This window comes from Podarcis bocagei (genome assembly GCF_964188305.1).
Source record: "Podarcis bocagei genome assembly, chromosome: 12".
Taxonomy (NCBI): Eukaryota; Metazoa; Chordata; class Lepidosauria; order Squamata; family Lacertidae; genus Podarcis; species Podarcis bocagei.
The window spans coordinates 57,404,742-57,424,752 of record NC_138137.1 but is presented as its reverse complement, the minus strand read 5'-3'; the positions used below and the strand labels follow the sequence as shown (position 1 = coordinate 57,424,752).

Genomic DNA, 20,011 nt, shown 5'->3' with positions numbered 1-20,011 from the left:
GGGGTCCCACATTGGCTCTCTCCAGTAGAGGCCATGGCAATTAAGAAAATCAATATGGAGAGTAATTGGGCAACGTATGGGGATTTGGTCATGAAAGAAGGCGATAAATGGAGAATAAAACCATATGAGCAAGTAAAAGAACACGTCAATGTTTGGTGGCAACATCTTCAGATAAGTGATATGTTTAAAAAGGAGATAAAAGATCGAAGATATAATGAAAAAGACTCAAAATTTCAAATAGAAATTATTAATAATGATTACAAGATAATATCTAAAATGTACAAAATTTTACTGGAATGGCAAACGATGGATGAAGAGGTGAAAGAGGTGATGATTCACTGGGCAAGGGATCTGGGGTATAGTATAGAGTTAGAGGAATGGCAAAAAATATGGGTTGAAAATTTGAACTTCACGGCATGTATCACGTTGAAAGAAAACACTATGAAGATGGTATACAGATGGTATATGACACCGGTGAGGCTTGCAAAAATGTACAAAACTTGTAATAAATGTTGGAAGTGCAAAGAGAAGGAGGGCACATTTATGCACATGTGGTGGGAATGCAAAAAGGTAAAGGGGTTTTGGGAAATAATATATAGTGAGTTAAAGAAAATATTGAAGTATAACTTTGTAAAGAGACCAGAGTCTTTTTTGCTGGGAATAACTAGAAATGCAATAAATAAGAGGGACAAAAAACTTTTCCAATATGCAATAACGGCAGCGAGAACTCTGCTGGCTCAAAGATGGAAACAAGAAGAGACACCAACTCTGGAGGAATGGAGAGCAAAGTTAACGGATTATGCGGAACTGGACAAATTAACGGGAAAGATCAGATATCAAAAAGACCATAAGTTTTTGGAGGACTGGGGAAAATTTAGGGAGTATTTGGAAACTCTATGTGAGGATCATACAACGCTAGTGTGTTTTAAAGAAGCTTTGTGAAACAAATCAGAAATATTGCAAGAAAGGAAATGTAGATAGCAAATTTATTTAAAGGTGATATAATAACTAAGAAATGCGTAGGTAGAGAAATAATCACGGAAGATTACTAGGGGAATTGTGGGAGGTCCAATAAGTGAACTATGTGATGTGCAGATTGAATGTTTGGAGATTATAAGGAAAAACCTTTAATAAAAAATATTTGGAAAAAAAAAAAGGAAACGCCATTTACCTTCCCGCCGGAGTGGTACCTGTTTATCTACTTGCACTTTGACGTGCTTTCGAACTGCTAGGTTGGCAGGAGCAGGGACCGAGCAACGGTAGCTCACCCCGTCGCGGGGATTCGAACCGCCAACCTTCTGCTCGGCAAGTCCTAGGCTCTGTGGTTTAACCCACAGCGCCACCCATTGGCCCTGCTGATGTCCAAAACATCTGGAGAGGGCACCGGGTTGGCCAAGGCTTGTGGCCTTGTCCTTGTGCTCTCCAGCATTCATGTTGTTCATCACATGCTTCCACCAGGGACTCCCAGAGAGCTTCTCTCCCTCTGTGACCTTCAGTGGACCTTCCCTGTCTCTGCACCGCCCCCCCTGACCCTCCTTCCCACCTGTGCTAAAATCGACGCAACATCTTTCTGTCTCCTTCTGCCCCCTAGTGGAAGACAAGGTGAAAGAGCAGCTGGAGGCTGCGAAGCCCGAGCCCATCATCGAAGAAGTGGTAAGTCTGGAACCTTTGGTGCTTCCCGCTTCAAACAAAACTGTTTTTAAAAACCCCGCCTGTTTTGTTAAAAAGCTGATTAGTAGTGGCTCTTAACGAGGGATTCTTTTGTGTTCCTCCCCTCTCCACTTTCCCAGGACTTGGCAAATCTTGCGCCCAGGAAACCTGACTGGTGAGTATGAAGCTCTGAATGGGGTTTGCGGGGCGACCACACAAATTATTTGGGGATAAAATGCCTGCAAGGTTGCTTAGATTTTATATTATTAGTAGTACAGTGGTACCTCGGGTTACAGGCGCTTCAGGTTACAGACTCTGCTAACTCAGAAATAGTACCTCGGGTTAAGAACTTTGCTTCAGGATGAGAACAGAAATCGCATGGCAGCAGGAGGCCTCATTAGCTAAAGTGGTACTTCAGGTTAAGAACAGTTTCAGGTTAAGAACGGACCTCCAGAACGAATTAAGTTCTTAACCCGAGGTACCACTGTATTAATATTAGCATACTGCCCTTCATCTGTAGATCTCTGGGCCACTCACAACATAAAAATGCAATATTAAAAACACCAAATACATAATAAAAATAAGAGTAAAAACAAACCAATAATATCCTCCTCCACAACATAATTAAAGGGGGGGGGGTTGGATTAAAAACCTACCCCAAGTGCCACTGGAAAATTCAGAACAGATAGAGAAAGTACATCTTCACACAGTGCTTTTGGGGGTTTGTGCCATTTTAATAGAAGCATGAGAATGTAGAGCTGGAAGGGGACCCCAAGGGTCATCTAGTCCAGCCCCCCAGGAAGCACAATTAAAGAATAGCTGTCAAACCTCTGTTTGGAAACCTCCAATGAAGGAAGGCCCAGCACCTTCCGAGGGAGTCGGTTCCATTGTTGAATGGCTCTTATTGTCAGGAAATTCTTCCTGATGTTTAGTTGGAGTCATATTTGAATTTATGTGTCCGGGTCCTCACCTCCGGCGCTTGCTCCGTCTTCCATGACAGCACCTCAGATATTTGAAGGTGGCTAAACATATTCACCTCCTCATAAATCTTGGTTTCCAGGCCCCTGATCATCTAAACTGGCTCCCAGTACATTTCCGAGCACAATTCAAAATGTTGGTGCTGACCTATAAAGCCCTAAACGGCCTCGGTCCAGTATATCTGAAGGAGAGTCTCCACCCCCATCGTTCTGCCCGGACACTAAGGTCCAGTGCCGAGGGCCTTCTGGCAGTTCCCTCCCTGTGAGAAGCCAAGTTACAGGGAACCAGGCAGAGGGCCTTCTCAGTAGTGGCACCCTCCCTGTGGAACGCCCTCCCACCAGATGTCAAAGAGAAAAATAACTACCAAACTATTAGAAGACATCTGAAGGCAGCCCTGTTTAGGGAAGCTTTTAATGTTTAATAGGTTATTGTATTTTAATATTTTGTCGGAAGCTGCTGGGTGGGGTATAAATAATAAATTATTATTATTATTATCTTGGTCACCCTCCTCTGTGCACGTTCCAACTTGTCAGCATCCTTCTTAAATTGTGGTACCCAGAAGTGGACCCAGTTCCTGGTGTGGTTTGACCATGGTGGAACAGAGTGGTACTATAACTTCCCTTGATGTGGACTCTGGACTTCCATGTTTCTGTACATAATAGCTCTGGGTGTTCATTTATTTTGCACCCAGATTTTGTAATGCAGTTCTCTGCTCTGGGCACTTTTGTTAATCAAGTGTGCCATAAATCAGAATGTTTTCTCAAGGGACTGACAATTCAGCCCAACCGTTTCCTTCTCCTTTCTACTGAAGGGGTTTTCCATTCTGCACAGCCTAGCCCAGGAGGAGCCCTAGTCCTCTTCTGATTTCCTCGCAGGTACTGCTTCCACGTTGCCAAAGGAACTTGCAATCCTGAGGCCGGATAGGTGCCCTTCAGGGCCTTGGCCTCCCTGTCTCCTCCTTGGGCCTGAGCTCATTTTGTTTCCATTTCCCTCACTCCTCAGGGACTTGAAGCGGGACGTGGCTAAGAAACTGGAGAAGCTGGAGAAGCGAACCCAGAGGGCGATAGCCGAGCTAATAAGTGAGTGACCGTCTGCGGGGAAATGTGTTGGAGGCGTCCATTGCAGTGCTAAGCATCCCACATGTACTGTCGCCATTTAGTTTTGGCTCTCGCTCAGCCCTCTGTGCCTCCCCTTGGTATCCTGGTGTCCCTGCCCCATTCCATAGGAAGCCGCCTTATACCGAGCCTGACGGCTGGTCCATCTAGCCCAGTTTGGTCTACACTGGCTGGCAGCTGCTCTCCAGGATTTCAGGCAAGTGTTTCTTCCAGCCCTACCTGGAGATGCCAGCAGGGGTTGAATCTGGGACCCCCTCCTTACAAGACAGATGGTCTCCCTCTTGAGTTGCAGCCCTTCCCCAGGGAAACTTAACTCAGCTTGAATTCCAAATGTGGATTCTTGACAGGCCAAGAGGCAGAGATGAGTCAGGTTGGCAAAGAAGCCAGAATGCCTCCTCCTGCTGCTGCTGCAACAAGCTCCCCATGTGTCACAGGACCAGGAGGGGCGTGAAGTGGGAGGAGCAAAGGCAGGCACACCGGCATAGTCTGAGATTGCTTGGAGGAAACCCTGGAGAGGAGGAGACTTAGGAGTTAACGTCACCGGTCCTGAAAGACCTACATTGGCTCCCAGTACGTTTCCGAGCACAATTCAAAGTGTTGGTGTTGACCTTTAAAGCCCTAAACGGCTTCAAAGGCCCAGTAGACCTGAAGGAGCGTCTCCACCCCCATCGTTCTGCCCGGATGCTGAGGTCCAGCTCCGTGGGCCTTCTGACGGTTCCCTCATTGTGAGAAGCAAAGCTACAGGGAACCAGGCAGAGGGCCTTCTCAGTGGTGGCACCCGCCCTGTGGAACGCCCTCCCATCAGATGTCAAAGAGATAAACAACTACCTGACATTTAGAAGACATCTGAAGGCAGCCCTGTTCAGGGAAGTTTTTAATGTGTGACATTTTAATGTATTTTTTAACTTTGTTGGAAGCCGCCCAGAGTGGCTGGCGAAACCCAGCCAGATGGGCGGGGTACAAATAATAAATTATTATTATTATTATTATTATTATTACTACTACGTGGTGTGGTTTACTGTGGGCTCGCTTCAGACAGGCAACAGTTGCTGAGTGATGTTTCTGTTTCCCTCGCAGGAGAGAGGCTAAGAGGCCAGGAGGAAGATCTGGCGTCAGCGGTTGACTCAGCAAAGCAGGAGGGAAGCGATTCGGACTGAGGCGGCCCATCCGGCAGGCTCTCCTTTGCCCTGGGTGGCCCTTGTGCGAAGCTTCTCTGACTGTGCTGGATGCAGGGCTGTGGAACGAGGGGACGAAACACGCTTGACACAAATCGGCAGAATGCAAGGGCCTGCCTGGTGTTTACGTCTTCTCCAGGCAGGCTTTTGCTTGGGGGTATTGCTGGCAAGCAAACGAGTGGGGCAGAGGACTTTTCTCATGCAAGGGAGAACCAGGAAGATGGCCAAAAGTAGGAGCCTGCAGAAGTGGGTCACAATCGCTTACAGAACTGTGTCCCTGGGGATACCTGCAGTACAACAGACGTATCTGAAGAGGACGCAGGGAAAAACTCGCCCATCCCAAAAAAACATCATAACATGAAATGCTGCATTTTAAATGAAATAGGAAATTCTCCCTTGTTGATTTTCATAATGCAAAAGCGCACAGGTGTTTAGAGACCTCTGTCTCTTGCAGGCAAATTCCAGTATGCTTGGCAGACTTCCTTGAAGTGCCCCTAGAAAGTCACGTTGGGGAAGAAGCTGACTTGAATGTGGCTTATCCACATATCAAAGGGAGTTGGTCTCAGGGCAGGGACCCTCGATTCTGCCCACAGGCTCGCCTCTGGCAACTGCTGAGGGGCCTGTAGTTAGATTTAGCACAGATTTCCCATGTGTTTCAAAGGATGCTTCAAAATCCCCAGCCCAGCAGCTGTGAAGTGTGGCGCTGCAGGAGACACCCAGAAATGCAGCAGAAAGCTCTTTGCAAAGTTTCCATAGGGAGTCCCCGGCGCATTTGCCCATAATCTTCTCTCGAAGGCAGTTCCCTACCAGTAATGCCACGCCTCGACCTTGCGAAAGAACATAGCTGTCAACTTTTCCCTTTTCTTGCGAGGAATCCTATTTGGAATAAGGGAAATTCCCTTAAGAAAAGGGAAACGTTGACAGCTGTGCGAAAGAAAGACGAGACCCTCGTGCTCTTGGCTGACACAGGGCCCCCTCCTTCCTCCAGTCCTGTGCGTGCCGCAGCCTAAGCGAAGACCCTTGCAGTTTGTGGCACGAGATGTCGGGTGGAGAATTTGAGGCTTGGCAAAAGAGCAAGATCGCTTTGGAAATCCAACCCAGGAGTCCGCCCTTGCGAGAATTATTGGCTGTGATCGGGGAGTGTGTCGGGTTTTTTTCAGGGGGAACCAGTCCCTAAGGCACTGGGCTGCCTCTCGTGGCCAAGACCCACAGTTTCTGTAAGTGGTTGTGGTTGGAAAGGCACTGTCCTTCTGTACCCCAGATCTCTAACCCCTATAGATAAGTTCTTCTTGCTGCTATCTGCTTGCAAAACATCACCTGAGTGGCAGTCCCACTTTAGCATAAGTCTGCAAAGCCACGGACTAACCAGTTCTGAGCACATCCAACGCGGGGCAAGCAAGCGGGCGTCTCCTGGAACAGTTTTGTGGCCAGGCCACTTCTTTGTGGGTTGCTAAAATAACAACCTCTCTTGCATTGCAGCCCGGGATGTTAATATTTCATTCCGACATGTTTTCAGATTACAAAACTTTGAAAAGTCGATGCCACTCCTTGTGGCCATCTTCCTGTTCTTTAATCGATTCGCCTCCAGTCGTGCAGAGGTTTTTTAAAAAAATAAAAAAATGTTCTAAAGATAATCCGCAGTGCCTTGTATTTTCTTTCACGTTCCTGGGTGATTAAATTAAAAACCCAACTGGGAGACACAGTATTTCGTGCATGGAATTTTTCTGGAGAGGAGAATAGCTTTGGGAAGCTGGATTAGACCTGCCAGTCAGTCCACTGAGCCACAAGATATCAGGCAGATATTCTCTCTGGCAGGTGAGGTGTGGCTGAGCCAAGACGCCATCTGCCTCTCAGGTCAAGTCGTTTTATTAAGTAAGGTCAATGACCAGTATGAAGATGAAAACACCGATTGTTGTTGTTTAGTCATGTCCGACTCTTCATGACCCCCTGGACCAGAGCACGCCAGGCACTCCTGTCTTCCACTGCCTCCCGCAGTTTGGTCAAACTCATGCTGGTAGCTTCGAGAACACTGTCCAACCATCTTGTCCTCTGTCATCCCCTTCTCCTTGTGCCCTCCATCTTTCCCAGCATCAGGGTCTTTTCCAGGGAGTCTTCTCATGAGGTGGCCAGAGTATTGGAGCCTCAGCTTCAGGATCTGTCCTTCCAGTGAGCACTCAGGGCTGATTTCCTTCAGAATGGAGAGGTTTGATCTTGCAGTCCATGGGACTCTCAAGAGTCTCCTCCAGCACCATGATTCAAAAGCATCCATTCTTCGGCGATCAGCCTGCTTTATGCTCCAGCTCTCACTGATTACAAAATTTAAAAGCCCAGGACAAGATAAAATGATATAACATTGCACAGTTCTATCACACACAGACCCCCACAGTTCTAGGGGGTCATTTAACTGTCCAGAAACCCTTCTGACCAAGAAGTTTCCCATCGGTCGATATATATACTACTAATTCTGGGAGCTAATCGTTGCATGTTGTATTTTGATTGCTGCTGCACAAAATTTGGCCACCTTGTACAGTGGAACCTTGGTTCCCAAACTTAATCCATTCCGGGAGTCTGTCTGATTCCCAAAACAGTTCGGGAGCCAAGGCATGGCTTCTGATTGGCTGCAGCAGCTTCCTGAAGCCAATTGGAAGCCGGGCCGGGCGTTTGGCTTCCAAATCACGTTCGAAAACCTGAACAATTACTTCTGGTTTTCGTTCGTTCGTGAGCCAGAACGTTCGGCTCCCAAGGCGTTCGGGAGCCGAGGTTCCACTGTATATTATAACAGGATCTCTACCAAGCAACAAAGTGGCAAGAAACCGATTGCAGCATCCAGTATATTTCTGGAGTAGTGACAGAATAAGGCCAAGCACCAAAGAAGAACTTGTTGTTTGGCCAGAGTCATAGGGACAGCACCTCTCCAAATATTTTTCCCAGCCTAACCTACTTTGCAGGGGACGCGGGTGGCGCTGTGGGTTAAACCACAGAGCCTAGGACCTGCCGATCAGAAGGTCGGCGGTTCGAATCTCTGCGACAGGGTGAGCTCCTGTTGCTCGGTCCCTGCTCCTGCCAACCTAGCAGTTCGAAAGCACCTCGAAGTGCAAGTAGATAAATAGGTACCACTCCGGTGGGAAGGTAAACGGCGTTTCCGTGCGCTGCTCTGTTTCGCCAGAAACGGCTTAGTCATGCTGGCCACATGACCCGGAATCTGTACGCCGGCTCCCTCGGCCAATAAAGCATGATGAGCGCTGCAACCCCAGAGTTGGCCACGACTGGACCTAATGGTCCTTTACCTTAACCTACTTTGCAGGGAGGAAAAAGTTGGCAGAGGGAAAGCCATGTAGTGTCTTGGGGGAAAGTTTGGGTGTAACCGCAACTAAACTGAACAAAGGCTTGAGCAAAACACACAGGTTGCAAAATGGGGTGGGCCAGGAAGTGGCTGCTGTTAGCTGGTGAGGCAACCTGTTTGGGTCAACTCCGGGAAACGTAGATTTCAACAGGTTGCATGCAAAGCCCGTTTCCTGCTCGTCTCCCCGAAGAAGGAATTTCCTGCGGGAAGTCCAGAGCAGTGCCTTAAAAAGCGTTCAGGACCTGCCTTGTTCTCAGAAGACAAGTCGCTCAGCCACCGAAGCACACATCCCAGGAATGATGCGAGGTCCGTGGTTGCTTTTCCTGATTGTCGGCGTCACCCTGGTGGTGGCTGCCATCTCTGAGGCTGAAGTGCCGGCCACAGAAGGAGGATCAACTTCGGAAGATGCACCTGAGAAGGAAGAAGCCCACCTTAAGCGCCAGCAGGTAAGTGTTGGCGATGTATCTGAAGGAGAGACTTCAGGGTTAAGATCTCGGCTATCGGTGGTTGCTAGCCATGACGGCTCGGCTCTGCCTCCACAATCGGAAGCAAAACGTTTCTTTTTTAAAAAAATATATTTATTAACTTTTCAAAAATTATACAAAAAAGAAAAAAACAAAAATACAAAAATTAACAACACGTATAATTTCATTCACTTATTTTCTTTTAACTTATTTCTCGGACCTCCTCATACCTCCCCTTTTTGTATTCCAGTTCAAATTATTCATTCAGCAAATCCTCACCTTTAATTTTCACTTAATTTTACACCTTTCTTTCTTCTTTCCCCCCCAATTATCTTAATCATTACAGCTAGTAACCACTTATTCAGTCCAACATCAATCTAACATTCACTAATTTTATAATATTTCCCAAGATAGTCCTTAAATTTCTTCCAATCTTCTTCTGCCGTCTCTCTTCCCTGGTTTCGGATTCTGCCAGTCATTTCTGCCAGTCCCATGTAGTCTATCACCTTCATCTGCCATTCTTCCAAGGTGGGTAGATCTTGTATCTTCCAATACTTTGCAATAAGTATTCTTGCTGCCGTTGTTGCGTACATAAAAAAAGTTCTGTCCTTCTTTGGCACCAATTGGCCGACCATGCCCAGGAGAAAGGCCTCTGGTTTCTTCAGGAAGGTATATTTAAATACCTTTTTCAGTTCATTATATATCATCTCCCAGAAAGCCTTAATCTTTGGGCACGTCCACCAAAAGTGAAAGAATGTACCTTCAGTTTCTTTACATTTCCAACATTTGTTATCGGGCAAATGATAAATTTTTGCAAGCTTGACTGGTGTCATGTACCACCTATATATCACGGAAGCAAAATGTTTCTGAATCCCAGTTGCTGGAGACCGAAGGAGGGTTGAGGGATCTTGTGTTCGGATCCTGGTTTTTGGCTTCCCACAGGCATGTGGGTGGCCATTGTGAGAACAGGATGCTGGACTAGATAGGTCATTGGACTGATCCAGCAGCCTCTTACCTTTTTACCTCCACCCCCATCATTCTGCCCGGACGCTGAAGTCCAGTGCCGAGGGCCTTCTGGCGGTTCCCTCACTGCGAGAAGCCAAGCTACAGGGAACCAGGCAGAGGGCCTTCTCGGTGGTGGCGCCTGCCCTGTGGAACACCCTCCCACCAGATGTCAAAGAGAAGAACAACTACCTGACATTTAGAAGACATCTGAAGGCAGCCCTGCTAGGGAACTTTTTAATGTGTGATATTTTGATGTATTTTTAATCTTTGTTGGAAGCCGCCCAGAGTGGCTGGGGAAACCCAGCCAGATGGGCGGGGTACAAATAATAAATTATTATTATTACGATCTCTCCAAGGGAGATGGCGGCATCTTGGACCACTCAGAGTTCGGCGTGACATGTAGCAATATTTTTACCGATCGGGCTTTGCTGTTCAACACAGCAAAAGGCTGAAAAAAGAACAATTAGAGCAGATGGTGGACATCTTTCAATGATGAAAATCTGTGGGTTGGTTTCCAAAGTGCCATTGTGGTCCAGGAATAGGGTTCTGTTATTTGTGGCATTTTGGTTGTGGGCATGGTACAGCGAGGGGGAAAAGTATTTGATCCCCTGCTAAATTTGCCCGTCTGCCCTCTGACAAAGAAATGACCAGCCCGTAAATTTAATAGTAGGTTTATTATAGCTACAGATAGGTAGCCGTGTTGGTCTGCCATAGTCAAAATAAAAAAATCCCTTCCAGTAGCACCTTAAAGACCAACTAAGTTAGTTCTTGGTATGAGCTTTCATGTGCATGCACACTTCTTCAGATACACTTCTGAAGAATATCTTCAGATATTGCACACTTCTTCAGATATTCTTCAGATATCTGAAGAAGTGTGCATGCACACGAAAGCTCATACCAAGAACTAACTTAGTTGGTCTTTAAGGTGCTACTGGAAGGGATTTTTTTATTTTTATTATAGCTGTGAGAGACAGAGAATAACAACAGGAAACTCCCCCCCCCCCCAGAAACCCAGAAGACTAAAGGCAGAGATTGATGTGCATTATAATGAGTGGAATAAGTATTTGATCCCTTTCCAAAAGATGACTTAGTACTTGGTAGCAAAACCCTTGTTGGGAATTACAGATGTTTCTTGTCGGTGGCCACCAGGTTTGCACACATCTCAGGGGGTCTTTTGTCCCCCTCCATGTTTGACGGTGGGGATGGTGTTCTTGGGATCATAGGCAGCAAATTCCTCCTCCTCCAAACACGGCGAGTTGAGTTGGTATATAAATTTCCCCTTGGCTTTTTTGCTGGCCCAAGTAAGGACCAGCATGGATAGCTGGCTCTGGTGAATATCTGAGGTTTCCTCCCTTTATGGTCTTGATTTATGGGCTACTACTAAAATGAGGCTGCATTTTAAACTGTATTTTAGTTAACTGTTTCTTTTTCATTTTTTTATTACGTTTTATTGTACTTTATATTCGGTCAAAATAAAAAAAATTCCTTCCAGTAGCACCTTAAAGACCAACTAAGTTAGTTCTTGGTATGAGCTTTCGTGTGCATGCACACTTCTTCAGATACCAAGATATTTATATTCTTTATATTCGGTGTTAGCCGCCCTGAGCCCGCCCCTGGCCAGGGAGGTCAGGGTATAAATAAAAATTTATTACAGTCATACCTCGGGGTTGCGAACGTGATCTGTGCGGGAGGCATGTTCACGACCCATAGTGCCACGTCTGCGCACGTGCGTGATGCCATTTTGTGCGTCTGTGCATGCGCAAGCGTCAAAACCCGGAAGTAACACATTCTGGTACTTCCGGGTTTGGCGTGGTCTGTAACCCAAAAATGCTCAACCTGCAGCGTTCGCAACCCGAGGTATGGCTCTATTATTTATTATTATTATTATTATTAAATTCACTGTACGGAATTCTGATTCCAAGTATGGGTTTCCTGGGAGAACCTGGCGGAGGGAACCCATTCTGCCTCTTACCTTCCCTCTTAATTCTTGGCATCTTTTGTCTATCAGGGTGCACGGGTCGCTAAAGCCTGGTGGAAAAAGTGGATACGGGAAAGTAGGAAGGAAGAGCCCCCGACCCCAAGGCCTGGGATGTTTGGCCCGCTTGGCAATGTGACAAACACCGTGCATCGCGATAGAACCGCAACACCTGGGAACAGAAGTCAGCCGGTCCCCACCCTCTCCGCCTCCCCCCACTGACTGTTTCCCGTGGACCCTTAGCTCTGTAGCTCCTTAAGCTTTTTCACACCCACACTGGATCCGTATGCCTGAATTTCTGTAACTTGCTCCTGGTAGCTAAGGCTATGTTGACTAAGGCTACGTTACACACACACACACACACACACACACACCCCGTGTCGGAGGCAGATTGACTCTGAACATCAGTTTCTGAGAATCGCAAACGAGGAGAGTCGCTGTCACGCTCAGATCCCGCTGGAGAACTTCCCAAAATGAGCGCCAGAGTGGCCACAGTGGGGAAAGGATGCTAGACCACACAGGCCTTTTTAGATGCTTAGATCCCTTTCCTGACTTCAGCCACCGCCGGAGAAGGGCAGCGAAGGAATATTCTCTCTTTCTAGACTGTCTCACAGTCAGTGATGGCCATCTTCGGGAGATTGCGGACTCTCCTTCCTTGGAGGTTTCTAAGGTTTTTTGGATGCCTGTCTGTCATGGATGCTTTTGCTGAGATCCCTGCATTGAAGGGGGGTTGGACTAGATGACCCTCGGGGTCCCTTTCCAACTCTACAATTCTGTGTTTCATTGTCTTGTTATATGGAGCTTCTAATTTTACAGCAATAAACACTATTACTGGCAAGGCATTACTTGTGTGTTACCTTATGTCAATGCACCGGATTAGATCCACTAATCTGGATCAGGACCTGGCAGAAAGGTGGTGTGTGTGTGTGTGTGTGTGTGTATAAAATCCTTTTGCCCTTGCAGCACTCTCAACCTGGGTAAATCCTCCCCCTCATTGCCCTAATTAGAAAATAATATTTTTTTTGCTAATTGCATGGATGGAACAACTTGCTTGGCCCGATTCCCTCTGTGTTATGAAGCAATAACCGGTGAGTGGTGAAAGCCGTCTCTTCTGCATTGCTGAACTGCAGAATTAAATTGTGGCGCACAGGGCGGAGGTGGGGTGTGCCGCCTGTCATGGGATGTTAAAATGCATGCACCACTGATCAATAGGAAGACGAACTGCCGCGCCATGATAAAACACTATTAACAGAAGGATTGATACAATTCCATAGGCTGGGGTCTCCAAGCCCTGCTTCTAGCTTATCCAGAAGCAGAGAGACAGGCAGACACAGAAGCTGCACAGTTGAGGGAGGAGCTACCCAGCTACGAGATAGTAGCTAAGCAACCAGAAGGGAGGGAGCAGCTGGGCGATACATCAATTGAGAGTAGGGGGGACCCCCTCCCTCCCTACAAACTCGGAGGTTCGAGCGTGTCAGAGAACAAAGGAGACGTGGGGGGGAGAGACTTGTGATTGGCACGCTTCTTGCTGTGGAAGTGGGCAGGAGTCAGAGTAGGCAACTGATCTCCAGGGTTGCCTGTTTCTGCTTGTAACATAATGCAATAAAAGGACTATAAATCTACCAGATGCTCATTAATTCTTATCGGTAAGCCACCAGAAGAGAGAGGGGAACTCCTGTATTGACGCTATCTCTCATGCAGCCACAGCCCTTGAAAACCCTTAAAGGTAAAGGGACCCCTGACCATTAGGTCCATTCGTGGCCGACTCTGGGGTTGCGGCGAGAATCTCGCTTTACTGGCCGAGGGAGCCGGCGTACAGCTTCCGGGTCATGTGGCCAGCATGACTAAGCCGCTTCTGGTGAACCAGAGCAGTGCACGGAAACGCTGTTTACCCTCCCACCAGAGCGGTACCTATTTATCTACTTGCACTCTGACTTGCTTTTGAACTGCTAGGTTGGCAGGATCAGGGACCAAGCAACGGGAGCTCACCCCGTTGCGGGGATTCGAACTGCCGACCTTCTGATCGGCAAGTCCTAGGCTCTGTGGTTTAACCCACAGCGCCACCCGCATCCCTTGAAAACCCTTACTCAATCCTATTTTCTTACTGTACGTGAAGAGCCCTCCTCGCGCCTTACCTGGAGTTGTTTCAGCGACTCGGTTCCTGCTAAGCTGCTTCTCACCAGTTTTGTGGCGGTCCACATTCTTGTGGCAGTGGCCTCCCAGATAATGACCCCAACAGAAATCCCACTTCAGTAGGAAGGCTGAACCAACCTTTGGGAATGCAGGGATTTGCTGGTTGCCCTCCCCAGGTGTTGTTTTTATTTTTTGCCTGGTTCTTTTAAGGATCCAAAGGCAGCAAGCACTCTTACAGGGGAGGGTTTATTAACGCAGAAAAGTAACAAGGCGCACGTACGTCTAAACGAAACCTAAGCAGACACAGAACAGAAATACCTAGGCCAAAATGAACGAAAAATGTGGAATAGCGTCGCTCTTGCTCCTTCTGTTGCTGCTGGGGGAAACAGCTGGTGGGTATTGGCAGCAGGCAGGTCCCCTCGTAGCTGAAGCTGGAAGATGCTTAACTCAATCCTGGGTGGGTTTGATGCTAGGCTCCCTCCAGCCCTCTGAGAAACGGCCCATCCGTGTAGAAAGCATTGAACTTCGTGGACCGATGGTCTGATTCCGTGGGAGGCAGCATCTGTGCAAAGTGTGCTTGGCAAGTTTCAAAAGGAAGCGCCGTGGCGAACCTCTCCAATAGATGGAGAGGCAACATTCTGATGTTGCTGCGCCTTTGCGCCAAGATTGGCTGCTCTCGTTCGCATTTCCCGGACCAGTTTGTGCGCGTCTTAGAAGGCTGGTTTGGGGGAGAGAAGAGAGGCTACAAAGGATGCCTTGCTAGCTGCCATGATGGTTGCAAGCGCCTCTTGGCGGATGGAGGCGATGGGGATGGATCAAACTGGTCCTGCACCCGGCCTTCCACCTGACGTCCCAGTGCCCTTTGACGCATCTGGCCACGTAGCACATGCCGTGGATCACCTTCGCTTCCTGCAACGGAAAGATCCGTGGGAGGCGGTGAGAACGCGAAGAGGCCGCCAACAGCAGCTGGAACAGGCGTAGGCAAACTCGGCCCTCCTGCTGTTTTGGGACTACAACTCCCATCATCCCTAGCTAACAGGGATGATGGGAGTTGTAGTCCCCCCAAAAGCTGGAGGGCCGAGTTTGCCTATTGCTGAGCTAGAACTTTATATGCACGGAAGGGGAAGGACCCACTGAGGAGGAATGGCTTAGGAAACTGATGGGCTATGCTGAAATGGTGGGTGGGATGGACTGCAAAAATGAAGGGGACGTAATGGCAAAGTGTTTAAGGGAGAATGGAGACCACCGGTGGATTATCTATCAAATTATCATTCATAAATGAAGTCGCTGGCAGGAGATAATAATAATAATAATAATAATAATAATAATAATAATAATAATAATAATAATAACAACTTATATCCCGCCCAGCTGGCTGGGTTTCCGCAGCCACTCTGGGTGGGTCCCAACAGAATATTAAAAATACAATAAAACATCAAAAATAAAAAACTTCCCAAAACAGAGCTGCCTTCAGATGTCTTCTAAAAGTCAGATAGTGGTTTATTTCCTTGACATCTTATGGGAGGGTGTTCCTCAGGGCGGGAGCCACTACTGAGAAGGCCCTCTGCCCGCTTATATTGAAATACAAACAGTGGATTATTGAAAGAATTAATGACAGTGGGGTTTAGAAAATTAAAACGTGTTGTAAAACAGCAAAAAGGAGTAAAAAAACAAACATTAGGAAAGGAGGGGTGGGAAGTCAATAACACACACACACACAACAGAGAGAGAGAGAGAGAGAGAGAGAGAGAGAGTTTGGAATATTTCTGGAGATTTAATAAAAATATGGAGAAAAAGAGAATGGGAAGAGGCCAGGTGGTCAGTCAAGGGGTGGGATTTCCGAGTCCCCAATGAGGGTCAGGTTCAAGGAGGGCCATTTGTCTTCTGTTCGTGGCCCCCGGATGTGGTTCTCTGGTTGCAGCGGCAGAACCGAGAAGCCGAGCCTAGCCCTGCTTTCGGTTTCCGGCAATGCGCCACACTGATGCTAAGTCACGGGCATTGTGGGAAATAATTAGAATGGCTTACCTGCCTGCTCAGGATGCCAAGCCAGAGGTGGAGGGGGGAAGGAAGGGGTCCCAGGGCAGGTGTTGGTGTCCTGGCAAGTGCCTTAGGGTGCTGAGTACTAGTGAAGGACTCCTCCCCTCCCTCAAGACAGACAGATGCCAACAAGATTACTGCAATCTTCGTTCCGCAAGTTTTTTCTTCTTGCGAGTTTTTCGTCTTGCGATGCACGGTTTCCCATAGGAATGCATTGAAAATCAATCAATGCGTTCCTATGGAGACCGGGGACAGAGGGGAAGCGCCGCTCTGTCCCCTCTTTTGAAGCAAGGGGCTGCGGGGAGAAGATAGCTTCTCCCCGCCGCCCCTCGCTTCAAAAGAGGTCCGGGGACAGCGGGGAAGACACGCTGTGCTTCCTGCTGTCCCTGGACCTCTTTTGAAGCAAGGGGAGGCGGGGAGAAGCGATCTTCTCCCCGCAGCCCCAGGTCCGGGGACAGCGGGGAAGACGCGCTGCGCTTCCCGCTGTCCCCGGAGCTTGCGGGGCAAGCTTCGTTTTGCGAAGCAAGCCCATAGGGAAATTCGTCTTGCGAGGCAGCTCGAAAACGAAAAAACCTTTCGTTTTGCGAGTTTTTTGTCTCACGAGGTGTTCGTCTTGCGGGGCACCACTGTACTTGGGGCTGCCCCGTGCTTGGTTCAGAAGCTGCCTCTAGTACAGAGTGCAACAGCTAAATGGGTGCTCAGTGAGGGCCTGGCAGGACACAAACATCTCACCTAGGTGAAACAATGGCCCAGGCTGACTATGAGCTAGAAAGTCAGGTCCAAGTTTCTATTTCAAACAACTTGGTGCCCCAGAGAGCCTGCTCATCTGCTCTGTGCCCTCACCTGTGCCTCCTGCTTGGCTGCATCCTTGGGGCCTCCATCGCCTGCCCCTGTTGAATTTGTGTCTTCTGGTGGGGTGGCAGCCCCTCTCAGCACCAAGCCCACCACTAACGCCAGCAGCCAGAAGCACCGCATCGCCCTCGAGGCGCTCCGAGGCACCGCACAACTCTTCGCGTCCGGATTTGGGGAGGGGAGAAGCTCCTGTTGGTGGAGGAGGAATTGCAGGGAGAGAATGAAAACCAGGGACAGGGGTTTAAGGACCAAGGAAGTTCCCCGAAACATCACCTTTGCCTAGGGGAAGTGGAAAGGGGAAGAAAGGCAGCAACTAAGTTGGGGAGGAGTACAGAAAGCCCACAACCTATAAAGCCTTAAATGGCTCAGGACCCCAACACCTCTCCCCTTATGAACCTACCCGGACCCTGAGATCATCTTCTGAGGCCCTTCTTCATGTGCCTCCTCCTCGAGAGGTCTGGAAGGTGGCAACACGAGAACAGGGCCTTTTCTGCAGTGGCTCCCCCTCTGTGGAATACTCTCCCCAGGGAAGTTTGCCTGGTGGCTTCATTATACATCTTTAGGCACCAAGCAAAAGCCTTCCTTTTTAACCAGGCCTTTGGTTGACCCAACTTACACCCTATGCCCTTTTAAAATGTGTTTTTTTTGGGGGGGGGAGGGGGGCTATTCGGTTGTTGTTTTTATTCTTGTTAGGTCTTTTGTGGTTTTATATCTTGATTTTACTCTGTGAACTGCCCTGAGACCCCCAGGTATAGGGTGGTACCGTATTTTTCGCTCTATAGGACGAACTTTTTTCCCCTCCAAAAATGAAGGGGGAAAGCGTGTGCGTCCTATGGGGCGAATGCAGGCCTTCACTGAAGCCTGGAGAGCGAGAGGGGTCGGTGTGCACCGACCCCTCTCGCATTCCAGGCTTCAGGAAGCTATCCGCAAGCCTGCGGAGCCCGGCGGGAACTCCCGCTGGGCTCTGCAAGCTTGCGGACAGCTGCCTGCAGCCCGAAGCCCGGGGAGCGTGGCGCTGTGCACCCCGGGCTTCGGGTGGCTCTCCGCAAGCCTGCGGAGCCCGGCGGGAGTTCCCGCCAGGCTCCCAAGGCTTGCGGATAGCAGCCTGCTGTCCCCAAAGCCAAAACAGCGAGACGGGGTGCTGCGCAGCCCTCTGTCTCGCTGTTCCAGCTTCGGGAGAGCTGCGCAAAGCCTCCGCAGGGCGGCGGGATGAAGGCACCCCACCGCCCTGCGGAGGCTACAAAGGATGTCCCCGAAGCCTCAAGCCTTTGGAGTGCAGCTGCGCTCCAAAGACTTCAGGGATCTTTGAGGCTGGCGGTAAGGGAAAGCAGCGCTTCCCTCCACCGCCAGCCCCACAAGCTTGGGGGGCAACAGCAAGGCCTGCTCTTGAACGCACCTTGAACGTACCTTGTTTTTGAGGGGGAGAACAAGAACCCCCCCCATTCTCCCCCTCCTATGGTCTGGTGCGTCCTATGGTCCAGTGCGCCCAATAGAGCGAAAAATACGGTATATAAATTCAATAACAACAACAATTTGCTGGTGTTTTTTTACTTTTTTAGAAAATGGCTCCGTTTTTGGTCTTTCTGACTTCAAGTTTTTTGGGGGGAAACAAACCTTTGCATAAGTTGCGGGCTTACTGTATGACAAAAGTAATACGGGATGATTTAGTATTGGCAGTTGTATTAATCTGAACAGTAGGACCAATTATCCGTACCCTTGGGAGCATCTTCCAATGGTCAGTTTCCTTCCAAAGACCATTACAGGTTCTATGCTGTGCTGATGCCTGATTATCATCTTCCAAAAAAACTACAGTGGTACCTCGGGTTACATACGCTTCAGGTTACAGACTTCACTAACCCAGAAATAGTACCTTGGGTTAAGAACTTTGCTTCAGGATGAGAACAGAAATCGCACGGCGGCAGTGGGAAGCCCCATTAGCTAAAGTGGTGCTTCAGGTTAAGAACAGTTTCAGGTTAAGAACGGATCTCTGGAACGAATTAAGTACATAACCAGAGGTACCACTGTACTCTATTCCGAACTTAAAAATGGAAAGCGTAATGCTGGTGGTCAACAAAAGAGGTTTAAAGACTCTCTCAAGGCAAATCTTAAAAGATATAGTATAAACACCGACAACTGGGAAACACTGGCCTGCGAGCACTCCAGTTGGAGAACAGCCTTTCCCAAAGGTGTCATGGGCTTTGAGGACACTCGAACTCAGGACGCTAGGGAGAAACGTGCTAAGAGGAAGGCACGCTTGGCAAATCCACACTGTGATCAACTCCCGCACGGAAACCAACGTCCCCACTGTGAAAGGACGTCTGGATCCAGAATTGGCCTTCACAGTCACTTACGGACTCACTGTTAAAAACGTGTTTATGGAAGACAATCTTACTCGGCTACGAGGGATCGCCGAAGAAAGAAGGCAAGTCAGGAGCAAAGGATTCCTGAATTGCAGGAAGTTGGAGTAACTGAGCCTTGTGGTCCTTTCCAACTCTACAGTTCTACGATTCTGGGAGAGGGGATCACAGCATCAAGCCGAGCTTGGCCCTGGCACCTTTCTGTATGGGGATCCTCCACCCCATACACTTAAATAGGTCCATTGGGCTCCTGAGGCTATTTGGCCAAGCCACACTAACTTGCCCTGCCCCTGATGTCATGTGTGGGGCAGGGAAGATCACAGCTGGGCCCATGGGACTCACCCAGTACTCCGGCAGACACAAACGTCAGCTGATCTGCAGTGCAGGGAGACGCGGGTGACCTGGCGGCATTGTGATGTCAGGTGATTGGCAGGTGTGTGGCCCCGCCCATCTTGGGGGGAGGGCGGGGAGATAATAATCCAGCCCACCAAATGGGTTCAGTCCCACATCTCTGGCGCTAAACTGAAAGGATTAAGAACGGGAAAGATTAGATGGCTGAATAAGCTGAATGATTGGGGCAAACATGTCCCTCTTGTGGTGACTGGCCATGTGCGAATGAATCACCGGAGATCAAACTCCGCTGGCAATTCCATCGATAGGATATGTCATTTATTTATTTAGTCCAAAAAAATTACACACCACCTGATTGTAGTCATTTTAAAAAAATTAAAAATCCAAGGTAGTTTATGAAAAGAACGAAACTACAACATTTCCGATAAGAACAGTGAAAAGCAGCTGCTTAAAATCTTTGGGGAATGATTAAAATAAACAGTAAGCTAAATATTCTAAATAATAATAATAATAATAATAATAATAATAATAATAATAATAATAATTTATTTATACCCCACCCATCTGTCTGAGACT

The 20,011-nt window shown here is 48.3% G+C and overlaps 1 protein-coding gene and 2 long non-coding RNA genes across 4 annotated transcripts in view; 2 read left to right on the top strand and 1 right to left on the bottom strand.

Annotated features, from left to right (window-relative positions):
• Positions 1-6,552, top strand: part of CCDC12 (coiled-coil domain containing 12) — a 39,594-nt gene extending 33,042 nt beyond the window's left edge. Inside the window, exons 4-7 of the mRNA XM_081163973.1 lie at positions 1,592-1,653; positions 1,791-1,825; positions 3,631-3,707; positions 4,821-6,552. Of these exons, the coding sequence (XP_081020099.1) occupies positions 1,592-1,653; positions 1,791-1,825; positions 3,631-3,707; positions 4,821-4,900 (254 nt within the window). The 3' untranslated portion in view covers positions 4,901-6,552. The remainder of the gene's footprint in view (positions 1-1,591; positions 1,654-1,790; positions 1,826-3,630; positions 3,708-4,820) is intronic.
• Positions 6,553-8,410: 1,858 nt separating this feature from the next.
• The window catches only part of LOC308569732, a 317,777-nt gene continuing 306,176 nt past the window's right edge, over positions 8,411-20,011 (top strand). Inside the window, exons 1-2 of the long non-coding RNA XR_014000766.1 lie at positions 8,411-8,707; positions 11,739-12,643. This is a non-coding gene — a long non-coding RNA (uncharacterized lncRNA). The remainder of the gene's footprint in view (positions 8,708-11,738; positions 12,644-20,011) is intronic.
• Positions 14,066-19,466, bottom strand: LOC308569761. Of its 2 annotated transcripts, XR_014000821.1 has the most exons (3): positions 19,427-19,466; positions 16,719-16,916; positions 14,066-14,747 (listed from the first exon to the last, which is right to left on the bottom strand). It is a non-coding gene; the product is annotated as an uncharacterized lncRNA (long non-coding RNA). The 2 variants fall into 2 exon arrangements; XR_014000822.1 differs by lacking the exon at positions 19,427-19,466 and having other exon boundaries at positions 16,719-17,506.